The sequence below is a fragment of the Cetorhinus maximus genome, chromosome 8, assembly GCF_964194155.1.
Source record: "Cetorhinus maximus chromosome 8, sCetMax3.hap1.1, whole genome shotgun sequence".
Taxonomy (NCBI): Eukaryota; Metazoa; Chordata; class Chondrichthyes; order Lamniformes; family Cetorhinidae; genus Cetorhinus; species Cetorhinus maximus.
Window position 1 is genome coordinate 142,415,649 of NC_135886.1, and position 21,966 is coordinate 142,437,614.

At 42.2% G+C, this 21,966-nt stretch overlaps 1 protein-coding gene across 4 annotated transcripts in view; it reads left to right on the forward strand.

Moving 5' to 3' along the window:
• The window catches only part of atp11c (ATPase phospholipid transporting 11C (ATP11C blood group)), a 155,521-nt gene that overhangs the window by 116,368 nt on the left and 17,187 nt on the right, over nt 1-21,966 (forward strand). For 3 of the 4 annotated variants that reach the window (XM_078547698.1, XM_078547699.1, XM_078547700.1), the window contains exons 25-28: nt 6,793-6,928; nt 8,056-8,121; nt 13,470-13,573; nt 14,461-14,617. In XM_078547698.1, the coding sequence (XP_078403824.1) occupies nt 6,793-6,928; nt 8,056-8,121; nt 13,470-13,573; nt 14,461-14,617 (463 nt within the window). The remainder of the gene's footprint in view (nt 1-6,792; nt 6,929-8,055; nt 8,122-13,469; nt 13,574-14,460; nt 14,618-21,966) is intronic. The other variant, XM_078547701.1, reaches the window with a different exon arrangement.

Here is a 21,966-nt window from a genome sequence, read left to right on the forward strand (position 1 = left end):
TCACATCTGCCAGTTACCGCAGGATTTGGTGCCATGGGGACATGGAGGGCATCCACTGCCAGTGGCTTAGAAAGTGACTGGGTGCTCAATTTCTATGCCAGTGGCTCCTTTCAGGGCTCCACAGGTGACCTCTGTGGGATCCTTCAAGCCTCCACCCACAAATGTATCCATGAGGTCACAGGCGCCATCTTTGCGAGGACACACAAGTTTGTGCATTTCGCCCGGGACCAGGACAGCTAGGATGCAAGAACGATTGGATTTGCCCAGACCCTGGGTTTCCCACAGATGCAGGGTGTGATTGACTGCACTCATGTGGCGCTCAGATCTCCATTGCAAAACACGGTGGACTACATCAACTGCAGGGACTTCCATTTGCTGAATGCGCACCTGGTGTGTGACCGCCAGAAACGCATCCTGCAGGTGTGTGCGCGGTTTCCAGGGAATGTGTACGACACCTACATCCTCAGTTGGTCACAGATCCCTGGAGTCTTCCAGGATCCATAGAAGCTGCAGGGATGGCTCCTCGGGGGCAAGGGCTACCTGCAGAGGCCGTGCTGATGACATCCGTGCAGCGGCCTCAGACTGCAGTAGAGCGACGGTATAACGAGGCTCATGCTGCAGCTTGAACCTTGATGGAGCAGACCATCGGGATGCTGAAGTTGAGATTCCACAGAGGGTGTCGTGCATCATCGTCATCTGCTGTGCCCAGTTACAACCTGGCGCCCCAACGGGGAGACGACCTGGCTGAGGAGGAGATGGAGGAGCTGCTCGTCTCCTTTGATGAGGAGGGCACCGTCAAGGATAAAGGTGAGGAGGTCCTCCAAGGCGATGCTGACTGGGATGAGGCCTCATACTGGTAAGACATGGCAGGCGTGCTCGGGAGGCCCTCATAGCTGCTACATTTGTGGAGGATGATGACAACATGCAGTGAGGTGACCCCATAGTTCCTGACATTGCATTTGTGAACATTTGACTCCAGTCTGGCATATGGCAGCACGAATACCCTCTGAGAATGCTCCTGTCATGGCGAGGCGGTGGAGGCCCTTATAGTCGCTCGATTGCAGGACGATGATGACGACATACGTTGAAGACACTCCATAAATCTTCACACAGCCTCTGAGAATGTCTGACTCCTGTCGCTCCGTGGTCAGGGTCATATAGAGATGTAGCCATAAAACTTTAGAAGTATCTGATGCTTTGTCCACCTTCAGCACCTGAGCCCTTCAGGAGCTGGAGCACAGCGTCACTGGTCACGGATGCTGAAGAGGTGGAGGCCAGCCCCTCCTTCATGGTGCTGAAAGCACATTGAGAGAATGAGAACACACTATGGTGCTTGCCCACTACATTCTTGCAGCAATGACCACCACCGCCGAGGTGCAGATATCAGTAGTGTGTCCAGGGAGTGTGAGGCCAGACCATCACTTTGGTCTGTCGGTTGCACAGAGCACAGGGAAGAGGCCCTGGACTGAGACACCTGCCTTTATCTTGTGCAGAAAGGTTTCACACCTGAGTGACATAAACACTGCTCATCAGAACAAGGAGTCATAGGCAGAGAGACATTCATGGGAGCTTATTGACAATAGTGAACAGTATGTACAAGTGATTAACACCCATGCCCAGGCTGTGCAATCTCTAAAAGAGTTAATTCTCCTTAACTGTCCTAACCCTCCACTACATCTTGGTGCTCCCCGGACACCCACAGCGGAGGTGGAGGCAGCCTGCTGACTGTGACGCACTGTCTGTGATGACCTTGGCAGGCGTCCTCTGGAGGGCTGAGACTTGGAGGGCCCCGGCCTGCTTTCAGGGTCTTGCTGTGCAGCAATGGCACCCCCCTCTTCCTGTGACCTCAGCAGTTCTAGCTCCACAGGACGAGGGGAGTCGGATGGGCCGGACACTCTGAGTCACCTGGATGGATGGGCCCGGAGTGTGCACCTGCGGATCCCCCTCCTATGGGTGCTCGAGGGCCCCAGGCTGACTCCTTGAGGAGCAGGGGTAGCTGGAGAGAGATCGAGCGGCCTGGCACCCCTCTCGCGTAAGCACTGTTGGAGGCCAACTATGGCATCAGAAATGGAGTTGAGCCTGTGCAGCTGTGAAGGAGCGAAGTCCTGGACCAGGGTCTTCATGGTGGCCGCCATCCTACCAGCAGGCCACCTCCACCTCCACCTCCGCTGTGGGTGCCTGGGGAGGACCAAGATGTATTGGAGGGTTAGGACACTTAAGGAGAATTAACTCTTTTAGAGATTGCACAGCCTGGGCACGGGTGTTAATCACTTGTACATACTGTTCACTATTGTCAATAAACTCCCACGAATGTCTCCCTGCCTATGGCTCCTTGTTAACCTCGGTGCATTGGCATGCCGGTGGTATCACCTCAGAATGAAGGTGGATGGACTCCTCCATTGTGCCTTGCAATTAGAGGAGTGCAGCGGGCACCCCTTCCTGATGTCCCCGAGCTTGCCTTTGCAGCTCCAGCAACATGACCGAGTACAGAGGTTAGTCATCTGACTCAGACTCAGCAACGTTCTGGCCTCCAGCAGTCCTCCGAGTACTGGACAGCTGGGAAGTCCCTGCCACCGCCTGCAGTGGATCAGACACTGCGATGTGCTCACCAGATTGTGATCCCGAGGCTACTCTACTCCTACCGAGGTGTGTGTCTCTGCGCTGGTGGAGGGTGAGTGTGAGCACTGTGACAGGTCTTCAATTGGGATTTCAACAGATTCCTCTCCTGAGGTGCCTTCAGGGCTTGATTGGAGGCCCTGGGTCATGGACCCTGTCAGCTGTTTTGCAGATTTGCCTGCGAAAGCGAGTAGAAATGATTAGTGCATGGGTAAGTGGCTCACTTACGGCATGGTCACCTGATGGATGTTGCACTGCTGGATCCTCTCTTGGTAGAGCAGAGCCAACTTCACCGTCAGCACAGGACCGGTCCAGATCCTCGCCGTCCAGCTGGATGGCTCTGTTTTCAAAGTCTGCGAGGACTTTGATTTTGGGCATTCTGCCACCATTCTGTGATCTCTTTCTTTTATTGTGTGCCAGCTTGCCCTGCATGGATACAGATGGAGAAAATGTAAGCAGGATGCCTGCCAGGCCAGATGACAAGAATGCCTGGCCTGTTTGGGTGTTGAGTGGCCCCGTGGACAGGATGAGGACAATGATGGTGAATGTGAGAGAGTGAATGGTGATGTCCCTTGAACTGGCATTGAGTGAGGTCCCTGTGGATGTGTGCTAGATTTGAGAATGAGAGTGGTGAGAAGAGTGACTTACCGTGGCGGAACGGAGGAGATCATTCACTCTCTTACGGCACTGAGTGTTGATGCTGACCACCGCTGCCAATGCCCCCTAAGCCAGATTGGTCACGTTGCTGCCCATCCTGTGCCCAGAGCAGGGGTACAGGGCATCCCGGCGGGCCTCCATGGCATCCAAAAGTCGCTCGAGAGACCTATCGTTAAACCGGGGGGCTGCAGTGTTCTTCAGTTACAGGGCCATGTCTTCCGTGCAGCAGTGGTGAGCTGGAAGCTATGAGCGCTGTGCTTGTGGCTGGACTTTAAACATGCCATCCAGCGTGATGCAGCGATGGGGTGATGGCGGGCAGGTGCATGAGAGCCCGCCCGCTCTGGAAACGGTGTGTTTTCCGGGAGTGCATAAATAATGAAGCGGGTTTGAGACGAGATGACATGAAAACCTGCCATCACAGCCGGCTGGCAAAATGGCGTTTTACCCGTCCGCTACCGCACATAGTTCAAATTTGGGGAAATCCCACCAGAGTATGTAATATCTTAATATCTCCTGTGTGACTTGTGTCGAATTTTGCTGGATAACACCCCTGTAAAGTGCCGAGGGACATTTTACCATGTAAAAAGAACTATATAATTCCAGTTGGTTATTTGTAGGTGGATATTGATTCAGTGCATGTTTTGAGATGTTGGGTTTTAGGGCATTGTCCATTTGAAGTGCCACAACATAGAGCAACATTCAGTTGAGCTTTCATGGCAATGATATAGACAAAACAAGCATTGCTGTTTTTTCACTACTGTCTTCTGGTGAGTTTGTATTACTGTTGTAGATTGAACATGGAAATATCATTCATGACAAGTTTCTTGGCCAACTATTCAGATTTCTTTGCAGTCATTGTAGCATAATGGTTAATGTTACTGGACTAATAATCCAGAGGCCTTGGATGAATGATTTGGAGAAGTGAGTTCAAATCCCACCCAACAGTTGGGGAATTTAAATTTAGTTAATTAAATCTGGAATTAAAAAGTTAGTATCAGCAGTGGTGAATGCTACTACCAGATAGTTATAAAAGCCCATCTGGTTCACTAATGATCCCAGGGTGGAACCCAGCTTGATAGATCCTAACTTTTATTTGTTTGTTTAGAAACATGGAGAGGGGCTACTGAACAGAGTCACTGGAGTCAGCTAATGATCTTTTAACAAAAGCATAAAATATTTATTATACAAGAAAATATGAACTATATTACAATACTCCACGCACAACTATACCTTTACAGATATATACAGATTTGTAAGGATAACACAAATTACAAAAGCTATCTTGTATTCTAATGTTCACAGTAAGTACACAGTCTATGTAAACCAATAGGCAACCTGTGGTCAAGCACATCACACTCTGAAACCAAGTGTCAGATGTCACCCCAATAGATGCTATGGATCTCTCCTCAACTCCCCCCAAACACTTGTCACACCTTGAGCCAACCGGTCTCACTGAACTCTGTCTTTCACATGAGAGCTTCTAATCTCCACTCTCCAAGAACTCGCTTTGGAATCTTCTCCCAAACCGACACTCTCTCTCAGATGCCTTCCGCAAGGGTCCACCTCCAGGGTTTCGAACTCCTTCCAATGTTCCTCTCCCCTGGGTCACCACACGCATTCAAGCTTTCCTCCATGCACTCTGTCTCACTGACTCAGCTGTCAACACTGCTTTGTAAGCCGATAGCAAAGAGTTACAGACCTTCACTTCCCTCTTTGGACCTCCTGACTTTTCCCAAGCCTTTACCTCTTTAAGCTTGAGGCTTGGAGCCTTTCTTTGCTCCTAACGCTTAACTTCACTTAACAGGACCTTTTCTAGGTTCTTGTCCTTCCTTTGACTAGAAGGTCGTCTTGGGACTGTATCCTGTTCCACTCCCCTGGACTTTTGGCGGCTTTTCTCTTTAGTTTTGGGACTTACTATCTGTTCCTTTTGCTCCAGTTTCTCTCTGGCAGCCACTTTCAACCAACTTTAGCTTGGAACTGGCTATCTGTCCTTTCTAGTTGCTTCTGCTTGGTAGCTGTCTTCAAAACTGAACTCAAAAACTGCTGTTTCTAGTTTATTCTGTGTCTGTGGAAGGGACCTGCCTCTCTGGACCCCTGTTGCTAGGCAACAGCCCAGTTTTTCTACTCTTGTGTTTGCTTAACTTCTCTTGCAGCCGTGAACTCTCATTAGAAAGGCAGGTACATTTTAAAGTGAAACTAAAACTCAACTTGACCTTTTCTTAGCACACATACGGAAATACAATTCAAACTTAAACATTAAAGCTAAAACTCATTCCTAACACCTGCAAATACCAATGTAACTTACTTAAACTATCCCTATTTCCTAACAGCCCTAACCTCAGGAAGCATGAATCTCATGCTTCAGAAGGACTGGTACTTTATCAGTTATATCTTTGGCAGTTTGTGCTACTGTTTTGGCAAAGCACACTTCGGAGCAATGTACACAGGCCAAGAACTTTAAATATCTTCTGATTTGTATTAAGATTTGTCATTGTGTCCATTTCAGTCACTGGTGTTCAGCAGCTCTTAAGTACAGATAATGTATGCCACATATAGGTTACAAAAGTAGGGAGGTCATGTTGGAGTTGTATAGAATCTTGGTGAGGCCACAGCTGGAGTGCTGTGTGCAGTTCTGTTCGCCACATTATAGGAAGGATGTGATTGCACTGGAGGGGGTGCAGAGGAGATTCATCAGAATGTTGCCTGGGATGAAACATTTAAGTTATGAAGAGGAGTTGGATAGACTTGGGTTGTTTTCGTTGGAGCAGAGAAGACTGAGGGGCGAGCTGATCGAGGTGTACAAGATAATGAGGGGCATGGATAGGGTAGATAGGGAGCAGCTGTTCCCCTTAGTTGAAGGGTCAGTCACAAGGGGGCATAAGTTCAAGGTGAGGGGCAGGAGTTTTAGGGGGGATGTGAGGAAAACCTTTTTTACCTAGAGGGTGGTGACAGTCTGGAATGCACTGCCTGGGAGGGTGGTGGAGGCGGGTTGCCTCACATCCTTTACCTGGATGAGCACTTGGCACGTCATAACATTCAAGGCTATGGGCCAAGTGCTGGTAAATGGGATTAGGTAGGTAGGTCAGGTGTTTCTCACGTGTCGGTGCAGACTTGATGGGCCGAAGGGACTCTTCTGCACTGTGATTCTGTGATATGCTTTTCCATTTTCTGTCAATACATTAAGCAATGTTCTGAGCGAATCTGAAATAGTTGCTTGATAGTACAGAAGTTGAATATTGCTTTAAAAAACATGCTGTCGAAGCTGTTTGTCTTGCATTCATCAGGGCAAACCTGGCAATGTCTTCACCAATCAGAGCTGACTTACCAACCAATCAGCACCCCTTTCCTCATACAGTGTAAATTGTTGCTCCCTTTGAAATTTGGTATTCTTGTATCTGTCCTGATGAGTACAAGACGAAAAGCATCGACAGCACGTCTCTTTCAGCAATAGTCAACTCTGAAATCTTAGTATAGATGTGCCATGGCTGATCTTTTAAATTTTATTTACACCTTATGCAGGAATATTGCCAATAATGCATTGCTACAATGGAAACCTTTCCTTTATTGGACATTTCTGGGGCTGTTCAATGGCCTAGTATTTTTCTTTGGAGCTTATTTCTTCTACGACAAATCAACCCTTGCAGAGAATGGTCTGGTCAGTACAGAACTATATTCATTATTAATCTGTCAACTTTGATCATTAAGCAGTTTGTGAATAACGGCATCAGTTTTAAAATCAAGTTCAGTAGTGATTTTGCTATGTTAATTAAATATTTTGTATTTTCATTTTATTTACTTCATACCTAAAGGAATTTGCCAGTTCTTTAGAAGCATCCACAGCACTTTAGATATAATTATTTACTTTGACATGCAGTTTCCTATATATAGGGAAATACAGTAGCCATTTTTTTGCGCAGCCAGTTCCCATAAACAGCAAATATATAAATGATCAGACAGCCTTAAGCAAATTATTGGTTGGGAGAATATCTTTAGCTAGTCAGGGGATCTCAATGCCCTTTTGAATCATAGGAACAGATAGTCTTTGTTTAATGTTTCATTGAAGGACAGCATCACCTCCACAATGTCGTAGAATCTTATTGTGGTGTTCCATTACTTTGAAAGTAACTAATTCTGTGAAAGTATTACCTCCTCTTTATGAAGCTTTGAACAGCACTTAGGCGCCCACTTGTCTTGCTTTTGAGCCAACCATTAAGTTGTGTGAAAAAGGAAAGTTTGAGAGCTCTTCCTCAGATTCTTACACAATGAGGGGTAGAGCCTCCTGTTGGTGATATTGGTGACTTAATAGGGTGCAGTCATTGACACAAATTTGCATCCAACTTGTGTGCCACACATAAATAGGTTATTTTGATGGAGATTTTTCATAATACTTTATTACTCATGTTAACAAATTGAGACCTGCTAAACTTTTCCTTGTTGAAAACCGAAAAGCATTCCACCCTGAAGAAGGACCTGGGCAGAGATGTGTCCCAAAAAAAAGTTTTCATTCCCCTAGCAACTGTACTGAACAATTTTGTTTACATTGATTGTTGCACAGTGCATAGCAACATTGACTACAAAGAGTGCTTTGTTTTGTATTGTGCTTTGTATACTGAAAGGCCCTACAGGTATTTGTAATAAGTTAATTAATCAGATTTTTTTTTAAATGTTGTTTAATTTTGGATTTTAAAATTGAATTAAAAGCTGGCTGCATCCCTTAGGAACCTTATTTAACCTTTTGTGTATTCAGCTGGAATGTAGTGTTTGACTTTGTTATCTATGCAGGTTTATGGAAACTGGAGTTTTGGGACAATTGTCTTTACTGTTTTGGTATTTACAGTTAATCTGAAGGTATGTATTTTTTAAACTTGTTTGTTTATTGAAAATCTATGGGAGAGGTGAAAATAGTTATTTTTAGTTTGTTGCATTCTTTCGTACTCTCTGCCCCAGCGCAGCTTTATCTCAAGTTTTTATCAAGGTCATGTAATACTTATCAGTAGATGGAAATTCTGCCTTAATTATGTATTCATGTTTAAAATCAGAAGCTGTAATTTTTATTCATTTAGGGAATGTAGGCATTGCTGGCAAGGCCAGCATTTATTGCCTATCTCTAATCGTCCAGGAGAGCATGGTGCTGAGCTGCCTTGATTAACTGCAGTCCATGTGGTGCAGGTACACCCACATTGCTGTTAGGGAGGGAGTTTCCAGGATTTTGACGAAGTGACCAGTGCAGGAACCATGATATATTCCAAGTCTGTGTGGCTTGGAGGAGAACATGCAGGTGGTGGTGTTCCCATTCATCTGCTGCCCATGTCCTTCTGGGTGGTAGAGGTCGCAGATTTGGACGGTGCTGTCGAAGGAGCATTGGTGAGTTGCGGTAGTGCACCTTGTAGATGGTGCATCCTATAGTCACTGTGCATCCATGATTAAGGGAGTCAATGTTTAAGGTGGTGGATCAGGTGCCAATCAAGCGGGCTGCTTTGTCCTAGATGGTGTTGAGCTTCTTGAGTGTTGTTGGAGCTTCACTCATCCAGGCAAGTGTAGAGTATTCCATCACACTCCTGACCTGTCCCTTGTAGATAGTGGACAGGCTTTGGGGAGGCAGGAAGTGAGTTCCTCATTGCAGAATTGCCAGCCTCAGACCTGCTCTTGTAGCCACAGTATTTATATAGTCAGTTCAGTTTCTGGTCAATGATAAGAACTGCATGATGTTGATGCTGGGTATTCAGTGATGGTAATGCCATTGAATGTCACGAGAAGATGGTTAGATTCTCTCTTGTTGGTGATGGTCACTGCCTGGTGCTTACGTGGCATGAATGTTACTTGCCATTTATCAGCCCAAGCCTGGATATTGTCCAGGTCTTGCTGCATGTAGGTATGCTTCAGTGTCTGAAGATTTTCAAATGGTACTGAACACTGTGCAATAATTTGCAAACAACCCCAGCTTTGATTTTATGTTGGAGGAAATTCATTGATGAAGCAGCTGAAGATGTCTGGACCTAAGACAGTACCCTGCAAGAGATGTGCTGGAACTGAGATTGGCCTCCAACGACCACAACCATCTTCCTTTTTGCTGGGCATGACTCCAACCAGTGGAGAGTTTTCCCCGATTCCTATTGACTTCCATTTTGCTAGGGCTCCTTAATGCAGCACTTGTCAAATGCAGCCTTGATGTTGAGGGCAGTCGCTCTCACTTCACCTTTAGAATTCAGCTCCTTTGTCTATGTTTGAACCAAGACTGTAATGAGGTCTGTAGCTGAATTGTCCTGGCGGAACCCCGACTGTGCACAGGCTATTGGTGAATAAGTGCTGCTTGTTAGCACTTTCCAACACTTTGCTGATTGAGAGTAGACTGTTGGAGAGGTAATCGGCTGAACTAGATTTATCCTGCTTTTTTGGGACAAAATATACAATTTTCTACAGTGTCACCTAGATGCTAATGTTTTAGCTTGGCTAGGGATGTTGCTAGTTCTGGAGCACAAGTCTTCAGTACTACAGACAATATGTTGTCGGAACCCATAGCCTCTACTCTATCCAGTGCTATCAACTGTTTCTTGGTATAGTGCGGAATGAATCTAATTAGCTAAAGATCATTTGGATTATCCAATCAGCACTTCTGGCTAAAGATGGTTACAAATGCTTCAGCCTTGCATTGGCATTATGAAGACATCTATCTTTTTCCTCTAAGGAAGGTGACATTAATTCTGAACTACACCTCGGTAGCATGCTGTGATTATAGCAGATCTCTGCTCTGCAGTACTGATTTTACATTCCACAGACTATGTAAAACTAATCAACTCAAAGCTGAGCACCATAGAATACAACACCAATATGAATTTTCTAAGTCTGCTGAGTTGCTGGCCTCAGCTGCATCGGTGTGGCAGGTACTGAGCATAAATCTGCAATAGAGGTAAGTTGACAAAGGTTAGTTGGTCTGTCAAGACTGTCCCATTCAGTGAGTTTTACAAGCCTACAATACTCAGCACCTACCAAAATCTTTATAATCTCCTGAGAGAGAAAAGAAGAAACAGATTTTAATCCTGGGCAAATTCAGGGAGAAGAATAATTCTAGAAAATTCCTCTCCAAACCACAAAGTTGATCAAAAATGATTTCCATCAAATAACAATGACAACAGGAAACATTACCTAATATTGTAGGCAACCTAGGTATGTCCTAGGAAGTATGAAGTAAAAAATCTTAGGAGACTTGGAACTGGACCACTGAAGCACCTGGCAACATCGATGCAGAAATTGGATCATCCGAGCTGGTTTCTCTATCCTAATTAAGAAGCTGCAGAGAACCTGAAAGTGTACAGTTTAGTAATGAACTGATTTGTTTGTCTTTTGGAAGTTTGTCTTTTGGAACTACTATTGATGCTGTCCTAGTACAAATGCTTAATGCAGTCATGTAAAATTCCTCCACTTTCAACATGGGTGTTAACCCAAGGCTAAAGTGTTAAAATAAAGCAGAGGGGGACTTTGTGTAAATCTTCCTACAAAGACAGTACTAACCTTGTTGGGTACAGTGACACAGTGGATTAGTAACCCAGAGGCCCGCACTAATAATCCAGAGACACGGGGCTGAATCTTACCTATGTCGGCTGGGCGTGCAGGGGCAGGCGCGGAGCCAATCGCTGCCCGCGATTGGCTGCGTGCTGCCATTTTATGCGGACGGGCCAATCAAGGCCCACCCAGCGTAATACGTGTTCCATAGCGCTCAGCGCTACCTGTGCGGGCCGGGGGAGGAGGGAGAGTCGGGTCCTGTGCTCTTTGAGCACAGCAATCTCCCAGAGCCGCCTCAGGGAGATTAAGTTGATGATAAAACTTTTTAATAAAGCAGGTAAAAAAAAATTATTTAAACATGTTCCATCATGTGACAGTGTCACATGAGCTGGGACATGTGAATTTAGCAAAATTTAATTAATTATTTTCAAAATCCTTCAGGAAACCTCATCCCGCCTGTGGATGAGGTTTCCTGAAAAACGCGAAGGCCGCTTGGGCTCATCGCCTGCCCGCTAACCTTAAAGTTAGACGGGCAGCGTTGCTAACAACTTTAGTTGCTTTTTTAAAGGCCTTAATAGGCCGCTGACAGTGCGGCGGACACACAGCTGCCTCTGGCATGTGCCCGCTGAACGACATAGCGAAATGACACCGGGATGCACGACCGACGTCATCATGCATCATTTTACACGCCGGCCAATATTCTGCCCATGAGTTCAAATCTCACCCAGCAGCTCAGGACTTTAATTCTGTTTATTGCATAAACCTGGGGGGAAATAAGCTAATATCAATAATGGTAACCTTGAAACTACCAAATTGTCGTAAAAAGCCATCTGGGAAGGAAACCTACTGTGGCCTTGCTGGAGGGCCTTTATTTCACTCCAGAGCCATGGCAAGATAGAGCAGTTAACTCTTAACTGCCATCTGGAATGGCCTAGCAAGCCACTCATTGTATCAAGGACAATTGGGGATAGGCAATAATTGCTGGCAATATCCACATCCTGTGCATGAATAAATAATGCCAGATTTAGTAACCTTTCCTTCCCATATATAATAATTCCTTTATTATATATTTTCACGTTTCTGAAATGCCCCTTGTATATTCATAGTACAAATAAGAACTGTAGCGCCCCTGAACTGTGTGCATGTCTGACACTATTACTCAATTTTTTCTTTGTTCATCTTTAGGTTTTCATTTTATCTAAATATTCTCAAGGTCCTGTTTGATTCCTTTTTTTTTTGAAACTGCTCCTAGCTAAAGGGAAAAAAGTACTGAATGGGACTGTTTGTGAATGTGCTCTGCACTGCTGAGTAGTGCAGCAGACTGGCAGGATGACAGTGTGTCTTCTGCTGGCTGGAGAGATGGCACATGAAATGTTTTGGCTCTTGTTATTTTTCCCAGTGACTGCACTCCACAGCACAAATTTGGCAACCCTGAAGAATTAAATTGGAAATGTTATTCTTGGTCAAAGAATTTTTGCTGTCTGAAAGAAAGGAAAAAATAATCACTGTCATTGTAGGATATTAGTTTGCTCAACAGATAATGCAGAGCAACTCATGTATGTAGTAGCTGTAGTATAGCCAAGCAGTGAGTCAGCTATATAATGCATAAGCCTTCAGGAAATTAGGTAAATCTCTTGCTTTGGCATACTTCTCTCAGGAGATTTACGAGCTGATGTATATGGAGCTCCTTAAACTCCAGCATGGATTGTTCAACTTAACAAACTATTATTAAAACCCAGTGTGCCTTAATGACTTTGAATCACAGAAATAGGCCCACTTGTTTAAAAGGGGATTATTCAGTTTTGTTAATTTTGTTTTAAGCATGGCTCTTTAACATAAAAATAATCTTAATTATATCTCTTAACACAAAACAACTAGCTGGTGTAACATTTATTTTACACTTCTCTTAATTCTACCTGTACTACCTGGAGCTTTGGTTATGATGGAGTAAAAGTACCCATAGTCCTTTTGGAGTCTTGCATTTTACTGGCAGATCTGATTTTTGGACACTAAGGGAATCAAGGGAGTCTCTGACTTGCTGGCAAACACTTCCTTTTCTCTCAGTATTTAGACAGCATTTGGAGAACTGATGGCTGAACCTTAAACTAACTCTTGATCAGTACTATAATACTGGACATACTTTGTGGAGAGAGAAACAGCTAAGATTTCAGATCTGTGACCTTTCTGATAGCCACAAAACCTGAAACATTAACTCTCTCTCCACAGATGCTGCCAGATCTGCTCAGTGTTTCCAGCATTTCATGTTCCAACATCCGCAGTATTATACTTTTTGATCTGTACCTTCGTTTATAAATGAACCAGATCTTTCCTGTATTTCACCCTTATTCTATGTCAAATAGAAGCAATCCTATTTGAACTTATTTCCGGGAAGCTGAAAGTTTGGCACCACCAACTTTCAACACTGGCTCAGGCAAAGAATACTTACGTTACTGCAGCAAACTTTCATTTGCCTTTACTCTTGTGGCATATTCTGAATTAGTTGAACACGTAAGCATTATGACTTTGAACTTGTATTTGTTTTATATTTGTGTTTTTATCTGAATATTTTGCTTGCATAACTAATTTTAGTTTTAAAGTGTAGAGCAATAACAAAAAATAATGCATGCAAGTAATTAGGGTATTTGGTTTTGATTGCATAGCCTTCAATTTCCATCATTCTTTTATTATATTTTCAGCTTGTATTGGACACTCGATACTGGACATGGGTCAACCACTTTGTAATATGGGGTTCTTTAGCCTTTTTTGTCACCTTTTCTTTGATTTGGGGTGGCGCCATATGGTAAGTGAATATAAATACCTGCAATACCATTTAAGAAAACTACACCTTGTCAAAACTTGTGTTTCGACTCCTGCAATGTGATCAAAGAGGAGTGTTTTTTTTAAAATGGCTTGGTTTATGAAATATTTTTTGGCCCCAGATCTAACAGCATATTTCTCCATTTTGGTAGATAGCGATTTCATTATTAAAACAGCGTGATGATCCCATATTTATTACTTTCAATTTAATACTATTTCTGTTGTACTGATCTCCAAGAAGCACATGAGTTATGAGAGAATGTAAATTTGACGAGAGAATACAAGAGCACATTTAAGATTTTGAACACTGGAGTTTTATAGTGTCATTACCACAACATAATTTGTTAATTCTGCTTTCTGCTAGGCATTTAAATAATATGTGAAATTTGTGCTATAATTCTGCATTTCTGGAATATCAATATTTTGCTAAATTTGCAGAAATCAATTGCATTTTAAACGGGCTTTGCTTTCAGGATCTATGGAAGAACACAAATTCTTCCATCCTAACATGAGTTCTATTGAGTACCCAAAATGTTGGTGGCATTCAATTTGATCATTATATTTATGTACGGCTTTATTTTTGGTGCCAATTTTGAAGATATAATTGAGCTGGAATACTTCTATAATTCATATAGTGTGCATCTGCATCTCTGGAAGTTTGACCAGATTGTTGATAAATATCACAGGTTGAGTGCTTATTTTAACAGTATTCCCTGTAAATTGTCTAGGCTGTTATATCAGATCTATATCAACCTTCGAAAGAAGTATAAAAAAACCTCTGTGCAAACATACTTTGCTCACTTCTTTGCATGTGAATTGTGTGTGACTTAAGAAATACTGAACCTAATTATTTTAATTTCTTTCCAATAGGCCTTTCCTGAAGCAACAAAGAATGTACTATGTGTTTGCACAGATGCTGACTTCTGTTTCAGCGTGGCTGGTTATAATTTTATTAATAACTGTTAGTTTGGTGCCTGATGTTGTGGTAAAACTCTTTAGCAAGCCACTTGAGAAAGGCAGGCTGCAGGTAGGTGTTGAAACATGAAAATATGACCCCTTCTTTAAAAGTATGTATTTGTGTATTCTTGTCAGTGGTGACTATTTGAAAACTGTTACAGTAAATAACTAACTAAAGGAATACAGAAATGACAAGGTATTATAATACTGCTGTAATCTGAAGTAATTGCTTACCTTCCATTCGACGGTGGTTTGTGTCACAACTTTGGACTTTCTAAAATATATTTCAGGAAAGAAAAACAGTTTGCTAATGGAAAATTGTACTTTTTTTTGCTGTTGGTATCTCTTAGTAAACATTCTTCTAGTGATATTAATTAGTGAGCAGCAGGAAACCTTTTCCTCCGTTATAACAGTGCTGTTTGGTCAGTTGTGATCATTTGTATTTCAAACATATGAACATTGACCTTATGTTTCGGTGAAAAAATTGTAAAAACTTTAATCATTCCCTCTTCGTCAAGATACCTTAAAAATCTGTTAAGTTAGTCCCTGTTATATCTCAGATTTCAACTAAGAACCTGTTTGAAAAAAATCTGGAAAAAAAAAACATGTTTTATTTTCAGTGGCTGAGTATGATTTTCTTAATTATCTGAACAGATAAAAAAAGATACCATTAAGATACAGGGATTTTTTGAGTGTTCCAAGCCCACTTGCTGCTGTTCCTAGTAAGAAAATGTGTTCCTCTTGGAACAATGACCTGTGATTATCTAGCTTCTAATTGAGATTCTGCAGAAGAAATTAATTTTCACCTATCTCTCAAACACTGCAACACAATTAACCCTGACAAACTCAAGGGAGTAATGCATTCTCTTGTGCTGATTTTCCATGATTTTGAGCATTAAAATCTAATTTCAAAGGGTTGACAAGCCCACCTTATGGCTCCGGAAGCAAAAGCCACTTCGACTGAACCAGTCTGATGAGGAAGTACAAAATTAGTTGCCTCCTCCTCCATTTAACATAAACTGGAGTATCTATCTAAAACCCAGTCTGGCTCTCCACGTCCTGTTTCTGTTCAAACAATTAGCAAACATACTTGTATGTTTTCAGGTGGAGAATGAGTAGAAATAAGTAATAAAATACAGACTAAACTCCAGTTAGCACTTCAACAATTGAGGCCTTGCAAACATTTTGCTTAGTTTTTTTTTTAATACGTGTTCTCACTGCGGGGTGAAAACACTGGATAGAAAACAGATTTATGGAATTCTGCAATAATTTATTTTACTGTAATAAATATTTTGAATCAGCTTCATTTGCATGTTTTAGAGAAGTTTGGAAAACCTATCCAGTAAATTCAAACTTAAATTCTGCTGAAATTTTCAGGACAATAACATATTACATATTGCTTTGGGACCCCAGCAAAGACTGTAATGTTTTATTGCAGGACAGATGACTTGTTTACATTCTGTTATTTGTAATTTTTTGTAGCATTACTAGTGGATTTGGTCTGCCTATCTGGAATTTTAAATTTTACCTTTTAAAGTGGGTTTATGTCTACAATAGTACAATTGCAGCAGGTCCTAATCTCACTCCCAAGTCCTATTTCCATTTCCAGCACCCTAATAACTAGATCCTAAAGTAGCAAAGCAAAAGTTGTCTGCTTTTCTGATGGGTGTGAAGGACAGAAAGGCAAGAGTAACATAAAAATCATAGAAATATACAACACAGAAGGAGTCTATTCAGCCCATTGTGTTCGTGCCATCTGGCACGTAGACATCCAGCTGTATCCCATTTTTCAGCTCCTGGTCCGTAGTCTTGCACTTCAAGTGCCTACCCAAGCACTTTTTACATGTTATCAGGGTTTCTGCCTCTACCACCCTTGCAGGCAGTCAGTTCCAGATCCCATCATCCTCTGGGTGAAAACATTTTCCCTCTAAAGCCCCTATCTCTTAGCTTAAATCTATGCCCCCTATTTAGGGACATTCTACACTTGTCTATATATTTATAAAGGGAACCAGAGCATATGGATTTCCTCATCTTTCCAGAATACTTTAACATATCTGGCGATAGTAAGCCTCAACCAACAATGTAAATGCATTAAACTTTGCATATTTCTAAAGAAAGTGTGCCCTTATAAATCTGTCGAATATGTGGAAGCATGACACTGAGTTTACAGTTAACAAATTAAAGGGTGGGAAATTAGCAGCTGAGGACTTGAAACCAATGGTATAAATCCTTCGCTTTGGGTTGAGTGCCAGGATTGGCATCTAAATCTAGAAAGTGAGCCAAGTTGAAGACGATTAGCCAAGTTTCTTGAGGGTGCACGAAAGAAGTAACTGCTGCCAAGTGAGTGATTCAGTCATTTTGGAGAGAGCTGAGAGTGAGAAAATCACCTTATAAATTTGTGTACTGTTGCATTTAAGAGTCAAGGAACTTAACTTTGCCTGGTCTGATTCACTGGTAGCTTATTTTCAGTCCAGCAATTTCAGTAATTAGAGTGGCTTCTAATGATTTAAAAACAAAGTGCTGAAAATACTCAGCATGTCTGGCAGCATCAGTGGAGAGAGAAACAGAGTTAAAGTTTCAATTCGAATGTAACTCATCTCTGAGGAAGTCATATTCAACTCAACGTTAATTCTGTTCCTCTCCACACAGGTGCTTCTCTGCACAGATGCCTCCAGAGCTGCTGAATATTTCCAAAATATTTTTTTTTGGATTTCCAACATCCACATTGTTTTGCTTTTTTTGTTTCTAATGACTACAGAACTTGCTGTAAAACTAAATGTGGTGTTCAAATTAAAATAATAACCCCCTATACATAGAATTTTTACTGGGTATTAAAAGAAGAGTTGCCAGTCCTTCCAAAATAAAGTATTTTCAAAAATAAATAATTTTTCAAATGCTAAATATCAGGTGAAAATTGTTAGTTGTTCAGTGTTTTCAGATGCATCTGACTGGAAATAGTGTATAAGCAAAGCAAAACTGTTGGTGTTTTTAAATTTTGTGATGTTTCTTAATGACAAAACTGGTTTGTGAGACCCTCTAAAGCTATATTTGCTTCTCTTCCTTTTCCTTCCCTCTTTAACATCTTCAAACTTGTACTCCTGCTTGAAACACTTCTGTTAATCTCCTTTCCACTCTGTTCTTTCCCCCACCCTGTTCCTCCTATGAACTAGGCAAGACAACACTTGCCTTCTTCCAGACAGTCTACAGTCTTTATGCTCTCCCAAACTTCCAGCAACCAGAGTTTCTCTTGGAGTGACTGAGGTGATCTCTCATTTTATGTGTAACTTGTATCTTTTCTATCTAGCATGTATAGCCTATTCATTCCTCCATTTTTTTTTCCGTGGATTCTGACTTGTATGAGTGCTTGTTTAGATGCACATCTCTGAAAGTTAAAGCATGCCTTTCACACACATATACAAATATTTTAAGGAGTTTCTCTGGACTTCAAGAAATGCCGAATGGACAATTGTTTGTCAACTAAAACTGCTTCTCTATTTTAATTTGGGCTCTGAGAGCTTTCCATTTGTGGTGGTAAATCTGTTCTCTGTAGCCTGGTGGCAGAACAATGGTTTTAGTTGAAACTGGGTCTACAAGCTGCCATCAGGCTATCGGAAATAGATATAACAGTGTAAACACTGAATCTGCTCATGGACTGAACCCACATTATAAGCAAATAAAAGAAGCTTAAATAGTCTGTTTTTACAAGCAGCGCAATCAGCAACTACAGAGAAGCAAACTCTGTAAAATTGTATCCATTGGGGTGGGTAATGGGTGGATTGGTACATTTTTTACGAGATCCTGAGCTTGGCTTTCCACAATATGGTGCTACTAAGACTAAGAGTCAAGTATGAACAACATCCAATTAGTGTGCTAACATTTGGGTCAGTGCTATTTTAATGTATTTATCGCGTTCCTCCCATCAGGTAACATGTCTTGATAAACTTTGAACTATGTAACAAAAAAAATGCTAAACAAGAAATTTGCATTCAGCCAGAAAGATTTGTTAAAACTGGGTGAAAATGTATTTTATATAGTTTCAGTATTCAGTTCATCAATTCTGTTCTTGTAATACTATTTTAAATGCATGTTCAGTGTTAGTTACATGTGCTTTGTTCTTGTATGTGCTTGGCTATTTTGCTTTGCCGTTCCCACCTCATGCTAACAGTATATATTCGGTGTTTGAAGAAGTCTTTGATGTAGGACAGCATGAACATTGATTTTGATTCTTACTTCCATTGATTTAGGTTGATAAAATGTACCCTGAACATAGCAAAGGCTGGATGGCAAATCACTGTCTAAATATCTAAATAAACTTCTTTTTTATGATTTTTCAAAGCATATATTACTCTATTGATTATGTTAGATTGCATTAATAGTTTTTATATGTACTCCATCAATGCTCAGGTTAATATATCTGAGAAAACGCTGCCTCTGTTCACCAGTGCCATAATGCAAAGAAGGTGGCTGGCACATTGCAAATAGCCCCACTTAAGTGAATGCTGGGTTGATGCAGAGAAAGCTCTAAGACTGGGGACCAAAGCTAGTGGAGGGTGTTAGCTGGAATCCCCACTCATGTACCCAGGCTTCTGTGCTCGCCATCATTGGTAAGCAGCTACTGCTGCTCAAGGTTCACATCTGCAAACAGTGGAAATTCAATTCAACATGGTGCAGTGTGTGCCTATGCTGTGGTTAGGAGGATGGTGGCGTTCCTCTCTCGTTTTGTTTAATTACCACGCTTGTAGTGAGGAGCTGCTAGTACCTACAGTCCTCTGAGCAATAGCTTAAATGTATGGAACAACAACAACCTGCATTTATATAGCACCTTTAATTTAATAAAGCTTCACAATATTATAAAACAAAAAATTAGACACCAAGGCACATAAGGCAAAGTAGGGCAGGTAGATTTTAAGGGAGGTCTTAAAGGAAGAAGGAAAGTCAAAGAGGATTCCAGAGCTTGGGGACTTAGCAGCTGAAAGCATGGTCACCAATGGTGGAGTAATTAAAATCAGGGATGCTCAAGGGCAGAATTGGATGAGCCCTGAGACCTTGGAGGGTTGTGGCACTGGTGGAGGCTACAAAGATGGGGTGGAGTGAAGCCATGGAGAGATTTGAAAATAAGGATGAGAATTTTAAAATCAGGGCATTGCTTGACTGGGAGCTTGTGTAGGTCAGCAAGCACAGGCGATAAGTGAATGGGACTTGGTGTGAGTAAGGACGTGGGCCACAGAGTTTTGCATGACCTCAAGTTTACAGAGGGTAGAATGTGGGAGACCAGCCAAGCGTGTGATAAAATAGTTAACTCCAGGGATAACAAAGGCTTGAATGAGGGTTTCAGCAGCGGATGAGCTGAGGCAGTGTGAAGTCAAGCGATGTTATGGAGATAGAAATGGGCAGTTTTACTGAAGGTGCTGATATGTGATCGGCAGCTCATCTCTTGGTCAGATATAATGCCATGGTTTTGAACAGTCTGGTTTAAGCTCAAGACAGTTGCCAGGGAAAGAGGTGCAACTATAGTCTATCCCTTAGAGGAAGGTGAATCTGAGTTCACTGTCTCTGGCAGACTCCATAATCTGGGAGATCTGCAGTATTTCAGGGCACTGTTGATTGTTAATCATTCAGTGTGGCTTCTTTTGACCTGAGTAGAGACCTGAAACTAGAGGCAGGATTCTTCCTGCTCAGTTTCACATAACTTCATATGTTAGGGTCAAGTTTTTATATTTTTTCAAAAAACAGCTTTGCAGAACTGTGTGTAGTCTGCAAGTATTCTATCTAGTTTAACTCCAGGAGTACCCTGCAGCCACTTAGAGTGCCCCCAAAGTCTTGCCTTTTGGCAACTTGCACCTAGGTTTTTTGGCCTTGGGTAATTGAGGTATTTCTGCACAGGAATAGCGAGTACACTACACATTACATCTGTAGATTTCTCAGTAGCAAGGTTTGCAGAGGCTGGAGCCTGTGCATGAGTTTCATTTGTGTCCGGCACCCTGCTGAGCGCACTCAAGTGTAAAGAAAAACTGCAATGTGCCAGAGATTTTTTTGTCACTGCATTCCAAAGATGATTAAGCCCCTGCCCTGAATCCTGAACTATTTATAATACATATACAAAGAAATGTTATTTAACCAGGATTTGACAAAAGTAGAAAAGGGAATAGAAATAGTGTGTGCATTTAGATTAATTATGCTTAATTCAGATCACCTTCTATCAATTTGGCCGGTTTCTACAGTAAGCACAAACTAAACACTTGACTGACTAAATGTATAGCCAATTCATAGAATTCCAGTATCAAAAATACATTGAAATTCCACAAAATGTAAATTGGAGGCCATTTAATCTTCATACAGGATTGTAGATGTAGAAATTTAATGGGAAAAAAAAGAATCACTCTTAATTAGATGCTTTTTTCAAACCCAATCGCAAAGCAGAATGGCAACACCTGGTTACTGCATCTGAGACCAAATACAGATCCACAGCATCATGTGCTACATATAGCATCACCATCAACCAACAAGTGGATTTGGCAGGTGGTCCTTTATGAACCAGCTTACAATTCACAGAATCACAGTGCAGAAGAGGCCCTTCGGCCCATTGAGTCTGCACCGACACGTGAGAAACACCTGACCTACCTACCTAATCCCATTTACCAGCACTTGGCCCATAGCCTTGAATGTTATGACATGCCAAGTGCTCATCCAAGTACTTTTTAAACGATGTGAGGCAACCAACCTCCACCACCCTCCCAGGCAGCGCATTCCAGACTATCATCACCCTCTGGGTAAAAAAGTTTTCCCTCACATCCCCCACCCCTCCACCCCCCCCAAACTTCCTGCCTCTCACCTTGAACTTATGCCCCTTTGTGACTGACCCGTCAACTAAGGGGAACAGCTCCCTATCCACCCTGTCCATGCCCCTCATAGTCTTGTACACCTCGATCAGGTCACCCCTTAGCCTCCTCTGCTCCAACGAAAACAACCCAAGCCTATCCAACCTCTCTTCATAACTTAAGTGTTTCATCCCAGGCAACATCCTGGTGAATCTCCTCTGCACCCCCTCCAGTGCAATCACATCCCTCCTATAATTAGATAATGTTTTGTAATTGAGGGTTTCTCTAAAATAATGTTTCCATAATACTATTATCTATATTATTCTTCAGCTATATGCATGTTAGTGGTGACTGGTACAGGGCCCAACCTTATAACGCCTTATGCAAATTTGGCTAAACATTTCTATCCTTTCTAAGTCACATTAAAGCAGAGTCTGAATCAACTCACAGCTGAACTAGCTAGCCTGTACCCTTACATAATTTTCAGTGAATGATCCAGTGCATCCTAAGGAGAAGAAATGTATTCTGGTAGTGCCATTTCTATACAGACTTGCCTTGATTCCCTGGGAGCAGACATTACTGTGGGCTGTTACTTGTGCAG